The sequence below is a fragment of the Ursus americanus genome, chromosome 15, assembly GCF_024610735.1.
Source record: "Ursus americanus isolate L20-20 chromosome 15, mUrsAme1.1.p, whole genome shotgun sequence".
Classification (NCBI taxonomy): Eukaryota; Metazoa; Chordata; class Mammalia; order Carnivora; family Ursidae; genus Ursus; species Ursus americanus.
This window is the reverse complement of record NC_142141.1, coordinates 31,858,244-31,884,186: the sequence shown is the minus strand read 5'-3', so window position 1 is coordinate 31,884,186 and position 25,943 is coordinate 31,858,244. Positions and strand designations below refer to the sequence as shown.

Sequence of the window (25,943 nt, the reverse complement as noted above, 5' to 3'; positions counted from 1 at the left end):
TATCACATGGCTGGCTCTTTGTCTTTAAAACTTAAGTATCATTTCCTCAAAGGCCTAACTTGATCATCTCAATTAAAGTTTTCCCAACCATCTCCCAATCACTCTTTTTTTTTTTTTTTTTTTTTTTTAAGATTTTATTTACTTGTCAGAGAGAGAGAGAGCACAAGCAGGGGGAGCAGCAGGCAGAGGGAGAAGCAGCCTCCCCTCCCAGCAGGGAACCCCATGCGGGACTTGATCCAAGGACCCTGGGATCATGATCTGAGCTGAAGGCAGAGGCTTAACTGACTTAGCCACCCAGGCATCCCTCCCAATCACTTTTTATCCATTTAATCTTTTTTACTCATAGCATCTATCACTATAAAAACTGATTCTATTCATTTCCCTGCTTTTTGTCTTTTTCCACTAGGATATAAACTCAATCAGACCAGAGACCTCATCTCTCTTATTCACAGTAGTATCACTGGCATTTAAAACATTACTTAGCAAATAATAAGGGTGCTATAAATATTTATTTAATGATGAAAGAATAAGTAAGTGAATTTCAGAATTCCTGCTCCTCCTGAATTTACAATTTGAGTTACTGGCATCTCAATGTTAACAATATTTGACTTTTCACTCTGTTTCTCTCCACACCCCTGTAACATGTCTTGTTGATTTGGTAGGTTTCTTTTATGAACCAGGCTCTTTTCCATTTCAGTCCATCAACTCTCCCCTCCATTTCTGCAACTATCTGGGACCTTCTTCAGTTTCTTCCCTCTCCATTTCCAGTATTGCTATTATAGGTAACTTTCCACAATCCAGAGCATACCAACCACTTTACATCACTTGTTTATATGTTCATTTCACAAGCAATAAATATTCATAGCAATAAATGTATTTATACTGCATACACACACATACACATATAAATCTCAGATATCTACTTGCTATTTCTAAAAAAAAAAAAAAACAGGTTGGAAAACTTGTATTTTCTGATTGCCAATTGGGAAAAGGTCTCTATGTTTGGCCAAATTTTTAATTTAAAAAAAAAAGGTTACTGAGATATAATTGTTATTTATTTAAATAACAAGCAGACACAAGAAACAGTGGAATATCTGAAGTTCCTGGCATATTATAAAAAAAAAAAAAAACATGATCCGGCTCCAACTCACATTTCAGCCTCATCTCTACTGTCTTATTCCTGCTTGTTTTCACCACCCAGTACATTACGTCAGAGTGTTTAACGATCAAAAGCCACAAGTCTGTACTTGATATCAATGGGACCTCATTCTTCCAAATGACAATATCTAGTTACAGAAAGAGCCTCACCAAAACACCAACCAATGTCTTGGACTCACACGGCAATTACGAGATGAACAGTCTTAGAAATGAGGCCATCAACGGCCCCTTTAATTTACCAAAATGCTTGAAGCCTGCCCGCGACTGCTTCTCGAGGGATATTTCTTGAATTTGACAAATTACCAACAAGTGATGTTTTCTGATGAGAGAAAGCAATCACAGCCGTAGAGGAATAAGGCCACAGAGAGAGTGTTTTGGCCGAGACGTCCTTCGTGTCACGGTAGCGGGAAAGAGGCGGCAGCGCCAACTACCAACCCGCAAAGAAAACACAGGAACTCAACAGCAGTTCAAATCTTCCCGCAACCCGGGGAAGCGTCTTTCCTCTCCCGAAAAAGACCGGAAGTCCCGCCCAGTCCGCGCCCTCCGCTCCGGGAGCCAATCTCCGTCTCGCTCCTAGTAAAGAGCGGGACCGGAAGTAAGGGAGGTGGGCTTTCCCAGTCCTGAATGAGGTTGCTTCCTTCTTGATTTTTACTTCCGATACTCGAGTTAGTACCGGTACGACATGGTTGTGATTCATCCTGCCAGGCAGCTCAGCCAAGAGCTAACCACGAGTGGATTTTAGTGGAGTAATGCTTATTTAAATACTCTGAACAACAATTATACCTTAATAAAGCTGTAAAAAAACCCAAACAAAAACTTGGCCAAAGATAGAGACCTCTTCTTTTCCTAATTTGGTATCAACTATGCATCTGCACTTTTTTACTAAAATAGCAAGTAGCGTGTCTGCTAAATTTATTGTTATTACGTATTTATGGGGAACCTACTATGTGCTGGACACCCTGGGAATAAAGCAGGGAATGAGACCGAGGGTCGAGGATGGGGGCTGGGAATCAACCGGAATGAAAGGAGTGGACAATAATGTGATCACAGTAGTGGTTAAATGTTCCTCAACTAAAATACAGAGGTCTGTGAGAGCATGTAGTGGACAGACCCGAGGCTGAGGAAGTATTTCCACTGAAATCCAAAGGGTAAGTAGGTGTTAGCCAAGTACTTCAAGCGGAATTAACAGCTTGTGTTCAGGCCCTGAGGCCCAAAGGAAAGATCTTGCTCCCTTCAAAAGGCCGGTTTGATTTAAGAATGGGTAAAGAGGCGAGAGAGGCTTTTAGGAGAGAGAAGCCTGAATGGGGACTTAGAGATAGGCAAGGGCCAGATCATTATGCATATTATGAATTATGGACTTTATCTTAAAAGCGATGCTAAACTATTACAAGGGCTTTTTTTTGGGTTTAATTTTAGTTAACGTACAGTGCAATATTGGTTTTGGAGTAGGATTCAGTGATTCATCACTTATATACAACCCCCAGCACTCATCACAAGTGCCCTCTTTAATACACATCACCCATCTAGCCCATCCCCCACCCACCTACCTCAATCAACCCTCAATTTGTTCTCTATCCTTAAGAGTCTCTTAGGCCTTGTTTCCCTCTCTCCTTTTTCTCTCCCCCCTTCTTTTTTTCTATTCCCACTTCCCATATGTTTATGTTTTGTCTTAAATTCCACATATGAAATTATATGGTAATTTTTTCTCTGACTTATTTCACTTAGCGTAATACACTCAAGCTCCATCCACATCATTGCAAATGGCAAGATTTCATTCTTTTTGATGGCTGAGTAGCATTGTATTGTACATACATACCACATCTTCTTTATCCCATTCATCAGTCGATGAATTTGGGCTCTCTGCATAATTTGGCTGTTGTTAATAATCAAGGGCTTTTTAAGCAAAGGTGGCAGCACCAAGGAATGGAAAGAAATCTAACTCCTGGGGCGCCTGGATGGCTCAGTCGTTAAGCATCTGCCTTTGGCTCAGGGCGTGATCCCGGTGCTCTGGGATCGAGCCCTGCATCAGGCTCCTCCGCCGGGAGCCTGCTTCTTCCTCTCCCACTCCCCCTGCTTGTGTTCCCTCTCTCACTGGCTGTCTCTGTCAAATAAATAAATAAAATCTTTAAAAAAAAAAAAAAGAAATCTAACTCCTTAAATTCATCTCCATTTTTGAAAGTCTGATAAGCAAATTGACCTCATCTTATATAAAGTGTAATAAAGGCATCCTCAGATGCCCTGTTTTCATTGATCAGTAACATCAATTTGTATTATACAGTGTTAACTTAGGTCTTACCCTGCTCCCACCTTTTTCCTAATGACTAAGAACCTCCTATCTGTAAACTGTCTACTACTAAGGGGTTTTGTGATGCTATTTGTACTTTAGAAAGATCCCTGGAACGTCTGAGTGAAGAATGGATTGTAGGATGCAAGAGCAGACGTGGGGAGCCCGGAAGTCTTGAAAACGCGATGGAAGAGATGGCATTTCAGATTAAGATTAGATAGTGAGGATGGGAGAGCACAACTCCAAGAAATATTTACATCAATTCAATAGTCTTGGGGATGATTGAACAGGAGTTAAAAACAGTTCCGTGAGTTCTGGTTGGAACAAGTGGATGGGGGCAGTGCCATCAATCAGACAGACACAAGAAAATTTAGGAATTGCAGGACTTCAATTTTGTAAGTCTTCCTAGTGCAGATACATTAGCAAAGGTCTAGAAACAGATTAGAAACAAATCTGGAAGTCAGTGTTGATAGCTGCTAACTGAAGCTTTAGGAGAGGATTAAATAGTCCGAGGATATAGTGACATCAGAAGAAAATGTTGACTGAGCTTTGAGGAACACCAGTACTTACAGATTAGTTAAGGGAAAAGAATCCCACACTGAGGAACAGCCAGAAAGAAGGCTACTCTATTCCAGATGCCTAGAGGTTTTCAATCTTAGTGTCCCTTGATAGTGTCAGATATTGCCTAGAGAACAAGCTAGAGAATCAAGTATCTACTGGATTTAGTGGCATAAATGTCATTGGCGGCTCTAGCAAGGGGTGCTGTGTATAGTGGCAGCAGAAGCCATAGGTCTGAATAGCAAATAGGAAGGAAATGGAAAACAAATATGGGACATTTGAAGAATCTGGCTAGGAAGGAGACAGAACTGTAGAGAAATGTGAGGGCCAGATTTCTCCTGATGAGAGGAATGACATACTCAACAGCTCATGCAAAGGGCCAATGGAGAGAGATTTAAGAAAGAAAAAGTACAAACCAAGTAACAACAGAGTTCATGAGAGAGCGAGGGGATGGGATTCAAGCACACGTGGAATAATTGGCCTTTAACAGGAGGGATACTTCCCGTACAAGAGGGATGAAATGAATGCAGACGCATTTGTGTACATTTGCCCGTGTTCTGCTGTGAAGCAAGTCATTAGGGGATGAGGAACAGAGTGGAGAGTTTGAAATAAGCAAGGTAATAAAGATGGTAGGATTATTGGCAGTGCTGATAGCTTGGGTGGTGATTATGAGTTTACACTGGTACAAGCCTACCAGAAACATGACCTCCAGCTGCCTGGCTGAAGCAACAGTGTTGGGTCCATCCAGGGTTGGTTTTGTCAGGCTGACACAATATATGATCTAGTATACACGACCTAAAATTATTTACATCTACTGAAGTCTAGTGAGCCAAAGACCACCAGGTTAAAGCCTGCTGATAAAATCTTATCAGCTTGTAAGCAAGGGAGCAAACTCCAGAGAAAACATGAATGGCATGCTACTCAAGAGGGAGGAGGGCACCCACTTTGGTAAAATTTGGATTCCTGCTGAAGGATTCTGAGATTATAAGGGAAGGGATACCCGTTCTGAGTTGGATGCTGCTTCTGAAACAGAATTAGCAGCAGGAATTGACTAGGGTCTGGGTGCTGTTATGCGGTGACAGCCGTTTAGTAATCGGGTATCCCCAGGAATAGATGGGTGGGATAGCAAAGCAGGTCTGAAGATGACAAAGCGGTGGTCATACAAAGGGGTCATGATGGCAGTTTATAAGTGCATGACTTTGGGAAAAATGTGTCCCATTAACTTTGTAGCTGGCTTTATCTGTGTCTGTCCCCCCAACCAGATAAACAGCAAGGGTACTTCTTTTTTTTCTTTTTCCATTGAGAGCTGATTTTCAGTCCTTCAAGCCTGAACAGCTTTTTACTCTTTCATACCATGTATCATCTCTTGCTAAATGTGACTGATTTTTTCTTAAATGAGGACTTCCTCCAGATCCATCTGTTCCTCTATAGATAAGACTTAATGGAATACCGAATCATGCCCTTCTGACAATTTCCAATCTACAGTGAACCTCCAGTTTCTTAGACCCTCGCCCAAATTATACAACCAAAGCCCCAATCCTATATAATGAGTTCTAATACCCTTTCACTGACACACACCACAGTTCCCCATATGTGTAGTCTGCTATAGTGCAAAAGCAGGAAGCCCAGCCTGCTCAGGGACATGTATGTTCCTGGTAGTCTTTGGCTGGAAGGGCACGGACAACATAAAGACAGAAGGTCTGAGTTGATGACATAAGTGCCAGATTTTGTACAATCCAATATTTGTACTTTGTTACCAGAACACAAGCCTATGACCTGCACTAGGACCTATGTGTCCTTGCTCATTGGAGACTTATACTATTAATCCTTACGAAAGACTTAGGACCCATGTTTCTGTTGAAGATATGGCCAACAATTGTACCACAGGGCCAGCTCTTCCTTTCAGGCTATACCATTGCAATTTTGAAACATATCCACACATTTCTTGATGGCCTCCTATTTGACATGGCTTTAGTGACTCAGAACTAAGACTGTAACGGAAGTTAATGCTGTGTGCAGCTTCCAAAATTCAGCTTCTTCCTGAGTCTTCCACAATGCCCCCTCTCAAAATCCAGCTGCCATGTTTGTGAAAAGTCCAGGCCACACGGACAGGTCATGTGTAGGTGGGTCTGGCCAAGTGATAGCTTCAAGTCATCTCGGCCCAGTCAGCCACGTGAGTGAAGACGACTCCAGACGATTACAGCTCCCAGCCATTCGAATCACCTCCAGTCCTTAGTTTTCCCAGCTGAGGCCTCAAACATTGCAGAACAGAAAAAAAGCCGTGCTCTGTCCAAATCCCTGAACCACAGAACCCATGAGCATAATAAATCGCTTATTGTTTGAAGACACTAAATTTGGGTGGTTATTTAAACAGCACTAGTAACTGGAACACATAATGACCCTGTTGGTAGCTGCTGAGTGTAGCAGCGACTGGTGACAATGAGCTATTGGACAAAGCTGGATGGTTATTCACAAAGCAACCACGAGAAGTTTAAAGCATATTCAGTTATCATGTACTTGGCCTCTGGTCTAATGTACTGCCCCTTCCCTACACCCTTTTCCCTTCACCCCCAAGATTTACAATGAGCACAGTCTTTGGAGAACTGCAGATTAAGGTAATTATCCACCACATTACAGGAGCCATTCTGAAAGAAAGAATCCTATTACAAGTTCCAAAAACACAATTATACATATCCTTCCCTTTTACAATAAGGAATCTGAAGGTTCATGTTTTATATTTGTTAATTTTTCCAAGTAGACTTGTTACTGAATTCTTAACACACACTGAATAGGACATCTTCTATCCTAGCAGAGTTTCTGATTTCAAACAATTTTATGACAAAGTTCAACAGAAATTCTTTAAAATATCAGGATTACATCCAAAAACTTAGAGGAAAACAAAACTATTTAAATTTTATTTTCAAAGTCTAATTTTAATCCAGACTGAACAAACAAGCAGAAAAGTGAGAAAGCTAACTGTATTAGCAGACACAGATGTACCAAATGTAAAACAGTGGGTTATTAACAGAACTATTTACATGCATATTTACAAGCAATCCTTTTGTACATAAGTTTTACTTTTAGTTAGTTGGAAAAAGGCTTTTGACATTAGGTACAAATATTTTTAAATAGGGCTGAGGTGGTACTACATTATAGTAAAAGTATTAGAAAAGTGATCCTCAGGGTGTATCAATTATAAAGCAGGTGAAAACTTGAGTGACAAAGATCTAGTAAAATTTTCTAGTAAAAAAGTCAATGCAACTCATGCTACAAAATAAAAATGAAAGCCATATAAGTAAAGAATAATGTTCTAGGCTTTAGGGTAATGAAGTTGGGGGGCGGGGAGGAGAACAATTCTAGAATTGCAATAAAACCTAACTGAAGAATCCTGGTTGTTTAGTTGGGAGTTTTAAGTCTTTTTTTTTTTTTTTAATGACATTTTAAAAGCCCTTGGTATCAAATAGCATCTGGATATGTAAATCAGTTGTTAATGATATATCCTAAGACTTTAGTGCTAAAGATTTTCATGATTGTGATTCATATTTGGAACCCAATTCACTGAGACAACGTAAAACTAAATGAAAGCTATTTACTCATCTAAAAAAGGATGCTACATTTTGCAATAATATGTATTTCCAGGCTAAGACTTCTTCCCTCAAGAAAAGTAGAATTTAAAGGTTAAGCTTCTAACCAACTAGCAAAATTTACTTTCAACATTTCATTTATTTCAAAATCGATTTTATTGCAGCCAAAACAGTGGAATTAACTGTACATAATAAACTATTATATATATATACACATTTTAAGTTATAGGGAATAAAGTTTATTTTGGCAGATAGTGTTAAACAAAATTAAAGTTGCATACATTAGTAACATAACTCAACATCCTTAATTTGGTATAAGTGTGACACATTTTCCTGTTTTCCTGTGTTCTGCTAAATCACCATAACCTAAACTGCTTTATAAAACTGATATGTTGAAATTTAGCTTTACTGTTTTCGCTTACGCTCTGATTCCAAACAAAACTTTTCATAAGCTTCTTCTATCTCTGGGTCCATCTCATCATCAATATCATCCAAGTATCTATGAAAGAAGTAAAGATGATTCATAAGTTTAATGTTTTTCAACTCAGAAATATCTAAGATGCTAAGCCACACAAGAAAGTATGGTGATACAACTTTCCTAGACTGTTACAGAATGCAAGCACTATCCAGAATCAAATACATGTCAGTCCTCAGACAACCAAACACTTAATCTGAGGAGTTACATTTTACACTGGATTCTGAGTCTCTTGTGTTTGAAATTAAGCTTCTGTTACACTTTCAGACATATGTCTAAAAAAAAATTTAAGTTATCTCTATACCCCATGTGGGGTTCAAATCCAAAACCCCAAGATCAAGAGTCACATGATCTTCTGACTGAGCAGTCAGGCACCCGACATATGTCAAATTCTTAACCTAACCTAAAAGTGAATTTAAAGTCTCAACATACAAATTTGGGGGCTCAAGAGTGATATTATTTTCATAAATTTACTTTAACAATCACACTATAATTAGAACATAATTTCAGATATGCCATTTACCTCTAATACTGTAAAGTTTTATGTCTATTTTTTTTTTAAGATTTTATTTATTTATTTGACAGAGAGAGCACAAGCAGGGAGAGTGGCAGGCAGAGGGAGAGGGAGCAGCAGGCCCTTGGGCTCCTTGCTCAGCAGGGCTAGATCCCAGGACCCGGGAATCATGACCCGAGCCAAAGGAGGAGGCTCAACCGACTGAGCCACCCTGCTGCCCTATTTTATATCTACTTAACATCAGAAATAGTATTCCTGAAATAACAATTTAGTCACATGCCATTTATTTGGAATCACTTTCATAACAAGAAGCTACCTTTGAAATCATCTATCTCAGAATTTTTCCAACTATTAGTTTAAAATGATGAAAAACAAAGCTTTCCACAGTTAAGTATGAGTAGAAAATTTAAAGAGCCCATTAAGGATTTAATACACATATTCTTACTGAATACCCATAGCCATCTTAAAAAGATGGATACCACTATCACCTCCATTCTTTTTAAGTAATCTCTACGCCCAACATGGGGCTCAAACTCACAACCCTGAGATCAAGGGTCACATGTTCTACTGACTGCACCAGCCAGGCGCCCCTATCATCTCCATTTTAGAGATAAAAAAGACTCTGGAAGGAGGTTACGTAAATACTCTGGAGATTTGGGGTTAAATACGTGGCACAGCCAGAATCTGACTCCCAATCTTTTCCCTTTTCAACACTTTTCCTCTACAATAACATGCTGTCGATGGGTCTCCCCACCCTGCAATAATCCTTTCCACCTACATGTGTGACAAACTATCTTGCCAAGACTGTATCAACTGCTGATGGGCCTTTTTGTCGTTGTTCCTCCATTTCCACTACAAGGCCGTGTGTTGAAGTAGCCACAAGTGTATCAGGGCAAGAGCATGTAATGTTTACCAAGCAAAACTTCAGAGGACAACCTGAAATCCAGTGCCAAGAACAGCTTGAATTTCCAGTGGTTCACCAAGCAGGACTGAACCTTTTTCTTAACTGGGCTTGAGTCCTTACACCCCTGCATTTTTTTTTTTTTAAATTAAACTAGAATGTAAAAATATGGTAACATTAGATCTCAAACAGACTTATAAATGTCACTAAATGGGAGAGAGAATAAAAGTGGTTCACTTTTTTAACCTACAACATACTCGAGAGATGAGACGTAAGTCAGATTTAATTTATTCCCTCCTCCACTTTTAGAAGGAAGAAAACCTGAGTAATTGGTCCAAATTCACATAAACCGTTAAGAGAGCTGGAACTAAACCTCACAAGTTCTTGGTTCTTCTTTGACTTGGTGTAATGCAATCTGATGGTAAGGGAGTAGCAAAAGCTTCTTTTATTACAAAGAATGGCAGGTAGGGATTGAGAGATGTGAATGCGACTGTAACTTATACCTTCCCATCAGTCCAAACATTGTTATATAGTTATCAGCGTTCTCTTTAATCTTAATTCATCCTCTAACAGCTAAGATCTGAGTCTTCTACTGTCTCCCGGGAGGTGGTTCTAAGTATATACATACTCAGTTCTCAAAAGAACTTGAGGGGTCTACTATTTCTACTTTACAGATGGAAAAACAGGCATAGAATTTACCTAAGATCTTACAATATTAGAGCTGAACTGAATCTATGTCATAAAACTGTGCTTGCGTATACCACATTTTAGTTTTTCCCCTTCAGATATATATACATTTTCAGAATCATAGTTTGTGTTTTCTAGTATGACTTCCTGAAAATTTCTGGTAAGCGAGCACTACACATACACCACTGTAGCACCATCAGATCAAAATGAGCATTCTTCATCCACCTTTGTCTAAACTCCATCTACAAAGTATGGCCACAGAAACATCACAAAGAAAGTTAATAGCTAAAAAGAACTTACGGATCACCAGCCCCTGATAAATCTGTCCCATTTTCTTCATAATCTGGAAAAAAGTCTTCTCTTTCAAGTAACTCTTGATATTTCTCTTGGTAATCTACAAAAAAAGTTTTAAAAATTAAATGCTGACGAAAGTCATAAAACAGCCAGTTAGCCTTCAAAATCTTTTTTAATATTAGTTTTTATTTAGGTAGATCCAATGTTTAAATAGCAGGAAGCTTCCAGTTGCATATTTAATAGCTTTTACAAAACTTATATTCTAATTGGTTTGCTTTTGCCACTTGCATGCTCATAAATCTTAATTATAATATTCCTCTAATTATATGTTGCCAATCAAGGCCATTGTGGACAGACCAGAGCACATGTCACAGCCAACGTGTATGCTGCTTATACGCTTTGCCGGTTCTTTCCAGAAAACAAACAAAAAAATATATATATCTATATAACTTGTTGGGAAAGAACATGTTCTTCCATATTCCTGTTCTTCCTTCCACAAGGAAGGATTTTAATCAAATAGCCTGGCCTCTGGTTGCCCTTACTCTTTCCCGAGGAAGTAAACTGAGCTAGGTAGCTAGCAGCTAACAGCCACTGGCCCATGTTTCTCAATCAGATTAGCTAACCTAGCAAAGGTTCTGAGCACAGGGGATTTTCTTTTCTTGCCTCGGAGACAGCTGGAAGGTAGCTACCTGATAAATGTTTCAACTATTCGAACTTTCCCTTGGTTGGCTTCTTCCAAGGCAATACGGGCAATCGTATAGCTCTCCGTCTGCCAACTGTCTTAGGCAGAGTTACTGAGTATCTTTTAAGATTAGCATGTCCGTATGGAATACTTATCTCTGAATAATAAAACAGATCAGTGTGTATTAAAACTGGTTACCTTAAAATTGGTTTCTTGTGAACAACAGCTACCTCAAATTTCAACAAGATAATTACATTAGACCACATTTTCCCCAAGATTGCCAGTCTCTATAAAACTAATTCCAGCCTAAAAGGTTGGTGATATTTTGACATCCAATTTTGGCAATTTGGCAACAATTACTTAAGGTAACGGATGAGACAAACATTCTTTTAAATGCACAGATGAATTCAGAAAAAAGAAAATCAAGTCCCTTGATGACAAACAAAAAGGGAACTGAACATCATACATACCTAACTCCAGCCAGGAGGCTGGCAGACCACATGCTCTCCGTAACAAAGAGGCTTGGATTTAAAAACCCACCGAAGGTCAGAAAGCAAGGTCCTGGTCCCATGTGAAACGGAGATGGAATTCATGCCCACGCCCACCTCTCCCTACACAAATCCGGGCCCTTCAAAGGGTGGATATGTCAAGCAAAAGGCAGACCAGGAGAAAACAAAATGGAAAACACTCTGGTGGCAAAGAAAGATAGCAAAGAAGCTTGCTTGTCTCTTCCTGGGTTTGAAGTGGAAACGACAGTACTCTGAAGAAACTGGTTCATCACAGAATTTGTAATAATGGCCCTACAGCTCAAATTTCTACTACTCACCCACAAAAAACCCCTATGACAAGAAATAAAAACTTGTTCCAAATCCATTTTACCCCTGTGGCTCCTTGGCAGGGACAAATGTTACTACAACTCAAGCCATATGGAGTTTTCGTGGAAAAAACAAAAAACAAAAAACAAAAAACAAAAAAAAAGCAGTTAAAACATGAGAGCTGTCATAAAGGGCCACAATATACATAACTTAACTTCAAACGGTTTAGAAAACAGTGTGGACAAGTGATAAAGCAAATAGAATAAATGTTAACAAAAGGTACATCTGAGTAATGGGTGGATGGGTGCTCTTTGTACAATTTTTACTTTTATAACTTTTCTGTAAGTTTGAAATCCTTTCCAAAAAAGAGTTTAAGACCGTTAAATATCAGATTGCAATAAAAAAAGATCAAAATAAACTTTACGTCATAGTCAAAAATAATAGGGTTAGAATTAAAAGATAGAACAAAAATGTGAAATAAAAGTAAGCATGTTTAGAAATTTCTATAAACAAGAGTCACAAAAAACAAACAGGTTAAACAAATGAGACACAGATGAAGAACAAAGAACCAAAATGATTCAAGGTAACTTTGAAGAATAAGAAAATCTGTCTCACCAGACATAGCAAGATTTAAAGTAAAGTAGTAATTAAGACTGTGGTATCAGTATTAAGACCTTAAGACAAAAGATCCACATGACACAGGAGTAAAATCCAAATTTAGAGAGGAGGGGCACGGTACACATCAGAGGGACATTTTATTGAGAAGAAAGCATGTATAACTCAACATCGGTTGGCTCAGACAAGAGAACATGGAATATTTAATTTCTACTACATCCATCATATAAAAATTAGCCAGATGGACTAAAGACCTAAATATAAAAAGCAACAAAGCCTTTTAGAAGAAAATGGAATTTGATGGTAATAAGGAAACCTTCTTAGCCACAGAGAGCAGGAACAAGACAGATATACTGACATGAAAACTCGAAGCTTCTATAGGACAAGACCAAACATAATGGAAAGACAGCATACACTGGGAGAAGCTCCGAGTCACTTTCTGGGCTACATAAAGAATTACAAATCAGTGAAGAGACAAATGATCCAAGAGAAGTATGGGCAAAGAACACAAACAGGCAACTCTCAAAAGGAAGAAAACTGTCAATAGAAACATGAAAAGAAATTCATTATCACTAGTAAGGAAATGAAAGTTTACAATTTCGTACAATCTGACTGACAACAATTAGGTCTGGTAATAAGCGTTGCCAAGGATGAGAAACAGGAACCCTCCAGTTCTGCTGGGGACTTATCAGGTGGTATAGCAGACTGGAAGGCAGGCTCACGACATTTAGTGAAGCAGAAGATGCACATAACTTGTAATGTAGCAACTTCTCCCCAAAGAGCCCCCTGCATGTGCACAAGGACTACTCGGAGGTCTGTACAGCACTGTCTATAGTAAGGAGTGGGAACCACCCAACCACACTTAAGTCGGGACCTATAACCAGTGCTTTACTGAGTGCAGCATTATTTGGCATTTAAAACGAGCCAAAGCGATAGATACTTCAATGTGAATACAGAGCCAAACCACTGAATAAAAAACAAGTTGCAAAAGATGTGCACAATAAGACACCGTTTAGGTTAATGCTATTGTGTGATAATACACTATTTAAAGACACAAAGGAAGTAAAAAGACATCACAATGACCTCAACTTCAGGACGGTAATTACCTCTGGGAGGGAAGCGGTAGAAGGACTAGTGTTGGGGGTGAGGGATGGGTCAAAGAACAGAGTGGTTTACTAGTTATCCACTGGGTTTTATTTTTTTAAAAGCACCCAAAGTGTATGTTAATATGACAAAATGACACTGGCTTAACCTTGACAGTGAATCAAGAGGTCAGATTTTTATAGTTTATATAATAATTATACACACACACACAAACACACAATTTTTTCTAAGACTTTTAAAAATCTCCCCACAGGGAGCCCAACGCAGGGTTCCATCCCACAACCACAAGATCATGACCCGCACCGAAACCAAGAGTCGAATGCCCAAATGACTGAGCCACACAAGTGCCCCACGAAGTTTTTATATTTTGAGTGTTTCATAATTCAAAGTTGAAAGTTAAGCAGTCCTTCTTTCCACCTCTTTTGAGGAACAGGATAGTCGGGGCCTGCTATCCAGAGGAAGCAAATGGGAAAATTCTGAACAATAAGCTGCTTATAGTTTTTATCAAATGGGAAAATTTTCTCTTGCTCATACTGCAGTCCCATTTATCACAATTAAAGCAATCTTTCTACAAATGGCCCTTTTCTGGAAGGGGAAGTGTGCTGAGATTTAGATTTTAATTAACTCTGACCTACTGACTATTAATGAAACCCATAATTCTTAGTATCTGCAAGTATTAACCCACAGTAACGAACACTGTACTCTATGTAGTAGTCAGAACCATGTTTCCCTTCTATCTTAACCACCTGAAAGCTTACAGTGTAAAAATGAAGTATTAGAGAAAATATAAAATAAAAATGGTTGCATTTAATTGAGGGATTCTTCCAAGCCATTGTCAGGTGACAAGATACTATACACAGAGTCAGACTTTCCATTTGAAATGGTTCAAAGCGGTTGTCCCTGTAAAGAATATTCTATATGAGAGAAGCATTTACCCTGTATCTTAGAATGTGCCCGCTTCAAAAAGCTACAACTTTGTACTGGTGAGGGTATGGTTTTCTGTAATTCACTAGCTTACCAAGAAGTGGGGGGGCAAAGCACTGTGAAACAGCCTACCTGGGTCAGCCGCAGTGAAAGGAACACCATCAGAGGTATAAAAGGTTGGTTCATTCTAGGATGAATCAAAGTGATATAAATATGCAATTACTTCAGAATTGATTTTTTAAAGCAAATTAAAGCAGCATGGCTGAGGTCACTCATCTGCACCTGATAATGCAAGAACACACAAAAAACTAGCTTCCTAATAGCCATTTTCATTTCATTGGGAAAGGCTATGGTTTTCAGATTTCGATTCTATTCTCTCAAGTTCCTGTGGCTCTAACCCTGCTGTCTAGTCAGTCACACTCGTGATGAACCGTTTTGTTGTGCACTGTGATTTAGCATTGTGTCAGCTTATTTACAGTTGTGGTTCTCCCCTCCCCACCATTTTTTAAAAATTTCCGTGGCTGGGGTTATAGCAGCATTTCTCCCTTGTTGTGTTATGTTTGGTCATGTCAGGAGCTTCAGGGCATCATTGGCCTGGTGATCATTCTTAATTTACTACCACATGCAAAAGTAGAAGTGTGAGATGCAGGTCTCTGGTTATACATTCTCTGGAAAAACTTCTCCTCACAATCCACACTCAACCGAGTCTAAGCCTTATTGATTTCCCTTGCCACTGGATGGATCTTTCTCTAGTCTATCCTTTCCTTACAGGATTTCTTCTCCTATTTACCTGGCCTGCTGGCTGCCATGTGACCCTAAGCCAATGAAAAGTTATCGGCATTAAATTCTGAGAATACTTTTTTTTTTTTTTTTGAGAATACCTTTATGTACGTCACCTAGAAATTTCCAAAACTGGATCCAAGCAATAAACAAAACTTAAAATGTAAACACGGGCATACCATAAAATAATTAGGATCGTTTTCAGGTGTTGCTTCTCTGTACGTTGAAGTTGCATGGACTCTACCCCAGTTACTTGACCGGAGTTCTACAAGCTTCAAGAGCATCTGTTTCACATCTCTGCAGACAGAAGTTGAAAATGAGTTAAGGGTATCCACCAAAGTGTTGTCGGACTCTAGAATACCACAGACTCCTAAAACTATGTTTCATAAATTTAACACGTACATCTAAGTGCTTTGACTTATTAGACATTTCCTATACTGACATAACTTTTTTTTAAGCAGCCTTGAAATTTGTTCCATCTAGGGCGCCTAGGTGGCTCAGTCAGTTAAGCTGCTTCCTTAGGCTCAGGTCATGATCCCGGGGTCCTGGGATTGAGCCCCGTGCAGGGAGCCTGCTTCTCCCTCTTCTCCCTGCCTGTGCTCTCTCTCACTATCTTTGTCTCTGTCTCTCTCCCAAATAAATAAAATTAAAAAGGAAGGAAAGAAGGAAGGAAGGAAGAAAAAAAGAAAGAAAGAAAGAAAGAAAGAAAGAAAGAAAGAAAGAAAGAAAGAAAGAAAAATTGTTCCATCTAACTGTGACTATATGGTTCTTAAAGGCAGTGGCTACCCCACATTTTTATGCCTCCAACTGGACTTAAAATAGTACTTTACCCAAGTATTTATTGAACAATTTAAAGTCTGAATCATTTTACTTTTCAATGGACTTCTATCTTACCACAGGAAAATCTTAATTTTTTTTCAATTTATAAACACAACAGAATAAAAAAGGCCAGGTGAGCAGTAGCCATAACTAAAATTATTATACTTTTAAAGAAAATATTTCTGAAAAAAAATATTTCTGTATATCTGTAAGACTTCAATTCTTTTGATGATAGCATATATAACAGATTAAAAAGAATCCCCACAGCAAAAGAAATTGAGATCCACTGGCTAGCTACCCACCTGCTGCAATTTGCATCTAGGACAACATTTTCAATTCTCTGAATGATTTCTTCCATATCAGTCTTTCCCTTCTCCTTCCAGGCATCTTCTAAAACTGACCCTGTCAACTAAAAAAGCAGGTTATCAGTAAAATAAGGAATTCAATAAAGTACAGAAATTCTTAAAAAAAAAGTATTAGTAGCAGTTCAAGCATTCTTTGAACAAAATGAATTTGGTTAAGTTAAATACTCCCAATTATTCTCTACCACCTAACAGGAATCTCTAGACCCTCTATTTTTCCTGATTGAGAGAAACTAAAGCAGAACCTTAATCACAGGTTTTACGGGTCAATGACTGTAGGGTATATTCCCTATATAAGTTAGGCTACAAAATTTTAATCAACCTTTCACTTTTTGAAATTTACAAGTATAGAAGCTCTGAATTTAAAAAAAATACAAACTTCGGGGAGATAAAAGAGTTAAGGATATAAACCAGTAATTCATAGAAAAAAAAAGGCTAACAAATGTGAAGAAACGCTTAAATTCACTAATGATTAGGAAAATGCAAAACGAGATTTTTGTTTTTACTCATTACCCATGACAAAACAAACCAGGATTAATTATATCCATCACTGAGAAGAATATGGAGAAAGCAGTGTACTCATTCACTGTTGGTAGGACAACAACCAAATCACACACTGGTTTGGCATTTAATAGGGAAATTCGACATCACTTCTCAAAATAAACTATACTACGCTCACTGCCTCACCAAATCTACGTGTAGGAATTGAACCTACATCAACAACCGCACACAGAAACGAAGTTACTGGAGAAAGAGGAAAGTCTTTTGTGCCATGCAAAGATCTAAGATCTTTGTTAGACAATAAAAAAGCAAGCCACAAAGAGTGAGATTGAGGGCACACATAAAGACATGGGGAAGGAAGGAAAGGAAATTTAGAGATGGGGTGAAGGACTTCCATTTTTTGCTTCTAAATTTGGATTCTCATATTTAAAAAATCAGTACAGAGGAGCATGGGTGGCTCAGTCGGCTCAGCATCCAAGTCTTGATTTCAGCTCAGGTCATGATCTCAGGGTTGTGAGACTGAGCCCCATGTCAGGCTCTGTGCTCAGTGTGGAGTCTGCTCGTCCCTCTCCCTCTGCCTCCCTCCATCCCGCACATGCACTCTCTCTCAAAAAAATAAAATCTGAAAAATAAATAAAATCAGTACGTACTGCTTTTCCAATATTTAAATTCAAGAGCAAAGCAAAATGTCAACATTTAACTTAAAATCTAATTTTGAATTCACTGCATACTATACATACTTTCCTTCCTCTAAATCATATACAAATGGGGTAGAAAGATTTATTTTAAGAAACGTAAGTAAAACCTACCTTCAGTAATTTTACTGCACAAATTAAGTTGTCATCCATAGGATTGGAAAAGAGGGCATTCAGCAACTCCCGAAGACCAACCTGAAGAATATCTGCTCTTGTAACCTGTCCGTTTGTTCCCTTGATCTTTTGGGACAAAAGAAAATGAAAAGCACCTATGCCAAAATACTATAACAGAGAAATAAATGGTCTAACATGTTGGCAAAATAAGTGTCTTACGTTTAACAATACAAGAATCAGAAATACTCTGGTACCTTTGCAAAATTACAGGTATGTAAGACCTCTAATACAACTGATAAACTACAGGTAAAATTTTCCATTTAGCACACATAACATATGGTCAGGATAGCCTCAGTCTCCTTTATAAATATCTGCCTCATACAACATTCTCTGGTCTATTAAGCTACCACCTTTTTTGGAACATGCAGCATTTTATTATTCTTTTTATACTATTTAAAAATACTGCTTTGCACTGAACGGTCTAAGTATCGTAGCTCTCCAGCCAGAGGAGCTGTCGGCACAGGAGCCGACCTCACCTTCACACTCCCCACGGACACGGCATCATTACGTCCACATAGGAAACAGCTGCATTCTTAAAATGACTCTTCATTTACAGCACATTTTAGATGAATGCTCTTATTTTGGCTTATATAAAAATTAAACTGAAAGATTAATGCATGGAATTTTTTAAAAATTAAGTCCATCCAGGGCTACCTGGCTGGTTCAGTTGGAAGAGCATGCGACCCTTGGTCTCAGGGTTGGGAGTTCGAGCTCTATGTTGGGCATGGTGCCTACTTAAAAAAAAATAATAATAAAATCCCACTGCCAAAAAAAAAAAAAAAAAGGGTCCATCTGTGGTAAAATGGGTTAATCAACTAGGCACTAGATTGGACAGAGACTTTTTAGAGGCACTAACTGAGATGCACATTTGATGGTGGATTCATGGGTCCTTTCAGTGGTGTTTACGATTAAGTTTTCAAATCACAGTTAAAGGAGGTACAACCTATCTCTGGGATTAACTACTCAAAAAAAAAAAAAAAAAAAAAAAAAAAGCAAATCCATTACAAAGTAATATTCAGCACTTAGTTGCCTGCATATACCCAAGCAGACCACCAATTTACAAACTTGTTTAGCTATAGGGTTTGAACAAATGCATTTTATTTGGAAGATTAATTTATAAAATAGGACCAAGAAGAACAATCCTGGGTGGATGAGGGTGAAAAGAACCCCAGATATTCTAGTTCCCCTCCCCACCCTTTCAACTCAAAGCTTTGTGTTCTGCAGAGTACGCTGCTTTCGGGCCACCATCTGAAAGTCAACAGACGAAAGGTGTGAATTCAAAAAGGTATGATTATCTGTATTTCAAGAGCTTAAAGCTGCACAGAAACCATGGCTTTCCAAAAGTACACAGACTTTAAAATTCCCAGCAACTTCCCAACAGCCTCCCTGCAAACAGGAGAAACACAGACGTTCCATTAGAATGCGGGCACTACCATGAGCAGCCACTGAGATACTATTTCTCCCTCTCCCGTCGCCCAGCCTTCCATTTCACCCTTTACGTTGTCGAAGGATAATGTAAATACAAATTCCTTATCATGATCGGTTTATGTTCCCAGGCTTTGTAAGTACTTAAAAAAATGTCTCCTCACCTCCAGGTTAAGATAGAGTTCTCCCAGGAAGAGGACAAACGCATGGAATCGTTTCCGAGTCACTTCGTCACCTTTTGCAGCTTGATCTTTAACTTCATATTCAGTTCGACATCTAACGAAGATATACCATTTATAATCTCACACTGCTTTGGTTTTTGAGCAAACAGGATGACCAGCTGTCAGGTTTGTTGTCCACAAGCAACTCAGAAACAAGTACCATACACCGATGTCCTGACTTTCTGCAGTAAAAAGTGTTCCTGTCTACTGTAGAGACGAGAACATGCACCATCTTTTCATACTGATTCCTAGTTTTAAGAAACTAATGGGTTTATTTTCAACTATTCTTACCAGATCAAGTTTGTAATCTGTTTAAACAACATAGGTTTCATGAGGTTCATTGTATGCTGGCGCCGAAAAGAAAGAAAATGCCTCGCCTTTGTTTGATGGGCTTTTTGTCAAGAAGGCAACGTTTTGGGTTTTATTTTAAAGCATATTTTTTACTCAAATTGTCTCTGTAAATGTTCTACTCTGAATATGTGAACTTTGAAACACATCTTTAAATATATATATACATATACATGGTCTCCAACTAAGCTGAAAATAAAATGAATTCCTACTAAGCCCATAATCCTTCATAATTTCCATTATACGAATCAGAGAAATGAAGGGAAAAGTCCCCAGTTGAAATTCACATAGGAACAGCAATTAGTTTGGTCTCAATATCCCAGAGACCAAAGGAGTCAAATAACTTAGTTTCCCTTGCTTTATTTTCCACTGACTTGGCCCATCTGCTATCCTATAAAGTATCTGTAACAATCACCATAAACCTGTCACTGCCCATGTCCATGAATTACGGTGTCAGCTGTTATTTAAAGGGATTTTTAAAACATACTTTAAATGTTAACCAATTTGGCGTTAAATATTTTTTACCTTTATCGATAAGGTGGTGAAAAAACTCTGGGAAAGTCATGTGTTTTGTAAAGCTGATTTTTGACAGTTCTGTTAAACACAAAAGGAGGGGTTTGTGGAGACTGAATGGCTTCCACGTCTAAGGGACCAGTTTAGCTTGGCTTTGTAAAAAAAATAAAAAATTTTTTAAGGAAAAAAGAAGTCACTGTTTACCAAGAATTTACCTTGGGTCAATCTGTGTATCAACCATAAACCCAGGATAATTTATCATGTCTATAAATATCTATAAAACGCTCTGGCTAATAGAAAGGATGAGTTAATTAATGCCAATTTAGATATCCAAGCACCTTATTGGCTACTCTCCTTTTACGACTTTATAAGCAGTTTTGATGAAATGACCTTTTCATTTTATAAGTGCAATGACTATTAGATTATACATTAAGATATGTTGATGCAAGTGCAAAAAAATCCCTACCCCTGTAGGTCATTGATTATCCAGATGAAAGGAACCTATACCACTAAACTCACCTTTTCTAAGTTAAAGATTTTTCAATTAGAAAGGCAATACGTGCTAATTTCAGAAAGGTTAAAAGCAGAAAAATATAAAAGTCATAAAACCCAGAGATAACTGCCTAAGATTTAATAGTCAATTTCTCTTAGTATTTAGTGTTGCACTTCTAAGTTTTTTATAGATTTGAAATATATTTTGGTGTAAAGAGACAGGAACCCATTTTTGTTTTCTTCCCCCATGAATGGCTAGCCAGTTGTGTCAGCAGCACAATTTACCTTTTACATACATATTTGAAGTATATCCAACAAAAGCTTAATTTTCCAGTGTCTCTGGAGTCTACTTTTGGGATCTTTATTCTATTCCAGTGCAGTTTAAACACAGGATGGGACACTTTGCAACCACTGAAAGTATCTTTAAGGAACTAATGGAACAACTATAATAAACTTGAAGGCAACCTTGTTAGTGAATAAAACTGCTCCCATAAGAAAATCAGTTTCCCTAAATTAGCATATGAATTCAAGGTCATGTCAAAAATCTAATAATATCAAAAAGATTCATGAAATTTCACATATTGACTCTAAAGTTCATTGGAGAAAAGAAGCATTCCAGAATAGCAAAGGAGAATCTACCCAAAAAATGTGGGGAGGGGACCAACCATCCTAGATATTAAAAAGTTAGAGATTTTTAGTAGTATCATAATAAAATAGGAATAGGACAAGTGATGAACAGAATATAATGAAACTCTAGAATCAAAACCCCGTTATAAGATGTAGTGTGATAAAGGCAGCAGCTCAACTCAATAAGGAAATGGATCATTCTAGAAAGTGGTATGGGAAAAACTAGTTCAACATGTGGCAATAAATTAGAACCTACTCAAAATAAAAGTACAGATGTACTAAGAAATATATAAATGGTCATTTTCAAGATCTTGGGAAATGAAAGGTCTTCTAAGCACAAAACCCAAGGCAGAGGGGTACCTGGGGGGCTCAGTTGGTTAGGTGTCTGCCTTTAGTTCAGGTCATGATCTCAGGGTGCTGGGATCAAGCCCCGAATCCTGCATCGGGCTCCCTGCTCAGTGGTGAGCCTGCTTCTCCCTCTTCCTCTGCCACTCCCCCTGCTTGTTTGTGCTCCCTCTCAAATGAATAAATAAAAATCTTAAAAAAAAATACAATACTTGAATACAAATAAGAATGGTCTACCCTACCTTCCCCTGCAAACTTCTATAATGTACAGTCTTTAGAAAAGAGGAATGGCCAAATTCTTGTAGGTCTAAAAGTTTTCCTTTAATTGCATATATTCACACTGACCTTTGAAGCAGCAACTGGCGAAAGTTGCCACTCTGTGGGCTAATTGTCAGATGATGGGACAGGTAATTACACAGGCGAGCTCCCATGTAAGAGAAATTTGGGATAGATGTGGCCTTTCAAAAAGAAAAAAGAAAACTTTTTTAGGACACAAATACACTGTTCTTAATGCAAATACTTAACAGCAACATTCTAAAGAAGAAAACATTTCCACCCCTAAAACTGACCACACTGTACAAATGTACAAGTCTTTTTTAGTTGTTAGGCATAAGAAAACTAACTCTCCCTCCCAACTTTACACCAAGAACAAGAACAAAGGAAAATGTTTAAGTTCTCCCCATCATTTACCTGAGATCACCAGAAACCAAACAGACAAGACCTCTTTATACTAAACAATTTTTGCCTAAGACATGTGCATGTACCCAGTTGCAAAGTACTAATTATGAATAAATAAGAGTATTTGTCAAATGATTGTTCTGTGGTGTTTTTCAGGGATAGGCTGGCATAGACTTTGGCATCTAGCAGTCCAGAACAAGATTCCCAGGCCTGCACTGAGACCCTTCACTCAACCTCCCTGGGCTTCCATGCAATTCCTAAAAGAGGTGATAAATGGTACCTGGTACAAGAGATTAACACTTAAAGAATACCCCGAACACAGGAAATAAAGATAAGCTACTCCCAAAACTAAGACCATGAAAAAACACTACATATCAAAGACAGTTTGATATAGCCAAAACAGTATTCAGGAAGTTTTAACTTAAACTGCAGTTTTTAAAGAATAGTAGAGAACATAGCTCTCTACCTAATATTAGGTAGCACATTAAAAGGTTACAAAGATAGTAGCTAGCCATAGCCTGATGCCTCTCTGACCCTATGCTGGGTGTACTTACAGCTGTGGTAACCTTGGCCAAGTCCCTTAACCTCTGTTAAGATATGTATAAAATATGGGATAAGAGTCATATCTTCAACTATGGAGGATTAAACAAGTTAATTACATGTCAAGTGTTTAACATTACCTAGCATGTAGTAAGTACTTCATAATTATTAGGTCTTTTTATTTCTAATTATTTCTTTGCTTGCAAAGACAACAGACTGGTTTCTCCTGAGATCATTCATGGATGCGTAACTGGTACCACAGAAGACTTGAAATTTAAAATCATCCTTTTCCTATTATGGGCATTGCCTGTTTTCCTTTAGTTTACTTTTTAAAATTATCACAAACTTAAAGACAAGAAGTTCTACAACACTTGTTATTAAAATTTCATTCTTCCCCACTACACCTCAACTTCACTCCCATAGAAAACCATTCTCAATTCTTTCAGCTGAAAAGGTTTCAACCTCTGTATCCCCATACTTGGTGATTTCAGTTTGGACATTATTTCTTACTAGTTTCCCACCATGGACAAGGAATATCCAGCTTTCACCTTGCTTACCCCCACTCCTTTCCACTATTTCCCAATCTTTCCACCTACCAACACGGTCATACAATGATTTGATTAATTTTATGTTTCCATTTACAGCTGGACCATGTAATATACGGATCTCTCCTTCTTTGCACAACTTCGTTTTCCCCAGACTTAAATTTTCTCTACTTTATTCTTCACTTACATCTCACTGATTTACCCCCTAAACTCACAAGTTCCTACGTTTCTTAATACATTCAAACACAGCAATTATGCCCATTTTACCAGGGAATCTTGCCTGGAGCCTTCTGCCCTACTCCAGTGAAGCCTGACAATTGTCTTGGGATCTCCTTTTACTACCATCTAGACAATCCATTTAGCCGCTCCTATAAAACTGTTTTCTAGACTTTATATCTTCATCTGTGGCTTAATTTCCTCTTTTTGGTGGAGTACTTCCCTTCGACAACTTCTCAAGAGGGGTTAAAATAAAACTTCAAAGTGGATACTCAGTGCAAAAAGATGTAGAGGGTCTAGTTTTTTGCTTCGGGTTTTTGTTTTGTTTAAGATTTGAAAGCTATCCTTTTAGTCTCATTCCATTCTTGTCCTAGAGTCTTTCAGAGATTCCACAAGGTCATTCACAGTGATTTTCAACTTTCCCCCTCAACTTTCTGCCCACCTGCTTTCTAGTCTCCAAAGCTGGTACTTTTATCTCCTTTCCTCATCTTGGCCCTGAGTCTTCTGGCTTCATAAAATCCCCTTCACTGTAGCGGTATTGGGTATTTGGGGAGGAACTGAAGTTGAATACGTATGTTTAATCTGCCATTTTTATAACAGGTCTTCTTTTGTTAGTTGCTATGAATAAATTCCCCCAATGAAATTTAAGAACTATTGGTGAATCTGTGTATCACTGACACAGAATATTGATAAATAGGGAGCACATAATGCAAGAACTGGCTTTGAGACAATCACAGAAACTGTAGTTTGTTAGGTTACGGGCCTGAAGAACTAGAACCATGCAGCCTATGAAGAGCTGAAACTGAACAGAAGAGAAATCAGAAAAGCATTAACAATTTCTTCAATTTCTTCTCATATTCAATTGCAATCCATTTAGAGGCCAAAAGTAGGTATCAGGACAAATGGAGTAATTCTATACCCCTAAAATCTCAAGCATGTCCAGAAACCTGAGAGGGTCCAATAACTTTCCAGAACAAGTTGTGAAAGTAATCAAATGAAACACTAGGTAGGATGAAAATCACCTGCCATCATAATACCCTTCCACACATTCCAAATTCAAGTTGCTCTTTCAGCAATGACTTAAAGAACACTTAAGTTTATATTTCTATTTATCTCCTATTGTTTTTGGTCAGTTTCAAACAGTGCTCCCTAAATTTGTCTTCAAAATCCAGTGTTGTCTATTTCCCCCCCTGAAAATAGCATTAATGTGTCACAGACCAATATGCTAGGCTCAAACCTAAATCTTGTGTGAACAATCTAGACTGACATTAGATTTATGGAATTAAGATGTAAATCCTCAGAAATTTAAAATAAATATAGGCATAAATGTTAAGACTCAAGACAATGTTTTATGGTCTGGCTTTTTTTTTTTTTTTTTTTTTGGACTCCTTTATGAGGGAAGAAAGTTCTCCCATGACTTTTTTTTTCCTCCCATACTCCAAAAGTGCTATGTAATTTGATACCTAGGAGATGAGGATTGCACTCTTTTTGTGTATTGTTAATTTCAGATCCTGTAAAAACAGCCGGGGATGGAAAAAAGGTATGATACTTACCTGGCCTTCTTCATAAATGCCCAACATTCCTTCCAATTGCCTGTACAGAGCCTTGACTCTCCATTCTGTCTCTAGCCCTAGATCCCCAGCTACAGGAATTTCATACAACAGAGACTTGAAAGCTCCCAGGAACCACAAAGAGTTAAGGAGCATGGAGCCCAGTGAATGTGAACCTGGCCTCCCTGAAGGAGCAACCACCATCCTTGGGCTTCAAGGAACCTGTCTGATGATCACCTGTGCTATCAGCCAACCTACCTGTTGATAGATGAGTTCTACAAGTTCTTGCAAAGCATCATCTGTTGTAACCCAGCCATTCAGGGTCTCTGCAAACTGTTCAATTTCAGTTTCAAAACTGCCAGGCTGCTCTGTAAGATGATTCAAAAAATCCTGAACATAATCTGATAGAGTAGGGTAATCCTCACAACCATCTTCATAGGATTCCTATAGATGAAAAGTTAAAGAAAAAATGTTTTAATCCATGCAACTGGCTAAAATAAACCCAAGGCAGCTTTAA

The 25,943-nt window shown here is 38.2% G+C and overlaps 2 protein-coding genes across 5 annotated transcripts in view; both read right to left on the bottom strand.

Moving 5' to 3' along the window:
• The window catches only part of C15H5orf34 (chromosome 15 C5orf34 homolog), a 34,384-nt gene extending 27,602 nt beyond the window's left edge, over nt 1–6,782 (bottom strand). Inside the window, exon 1 of one of the 2 annotated variants that reach the window (XM_045787376.2) lies at nt 1,398–6,782. The gene's annotated coding sequence lies outside the window, so the exon portion shown is untranslated. The remainder of the gene's footprint in view (nt 1–1,397) is intronic. The other variant, XM_045787377.2, reaches the window with a different exon arrangement.
• Nucleotides 6,783–6,906: 124 nt separating this feature from the next.
• Nucleotides 6,907–25,943, bottom strand: part of PAIP1 (poly(A) binding protein interacting protein 1) — a 29,432-nt gene continuing 10,395 nt past the window's right edge. For all 3 annotated transcript variants that reach the window (XM_045787392.2, XM_045787390.2, XM_045787391.2), the window contains exons 3-11: nt 25,685–25,870; nt 22,243–22,355; nt 19,516–19,627; nt 17,867–17,992; nt 16,497–16,603; nt 15,555–15,672; nt 14,728–14,782; nt 10,462–10,555; nt 6,907–8,083 (exon numbers count right to left, since the gene is read on the bottom strand). In XM_045787392.2, the coding sequence (XP_045643348.1) occupies nt 7,990–8,083; nt 10,462–10,555; nt 14,728–14,782; nt 15,555–15,672; nt 16,497–16,603; nt 17,867–17,992; nt 19,516–19,627; nt 22,243–22,355; nt 25,685–25,870 (1,005 nt within the window). In that variant the 3' untranslated portion in view covers nt 6,907–7,989. The remainder of the gene's footprint in view (nt 8,084–10,461; nt 10,556–14,727; nt 14,783–15,554; nt 15,673–16,496; nt 16,604–17,866; nt 17,993–19,515; nt 19,628–22,242; nt 22,356–25,684; nt 25,871–25,943) is intronic.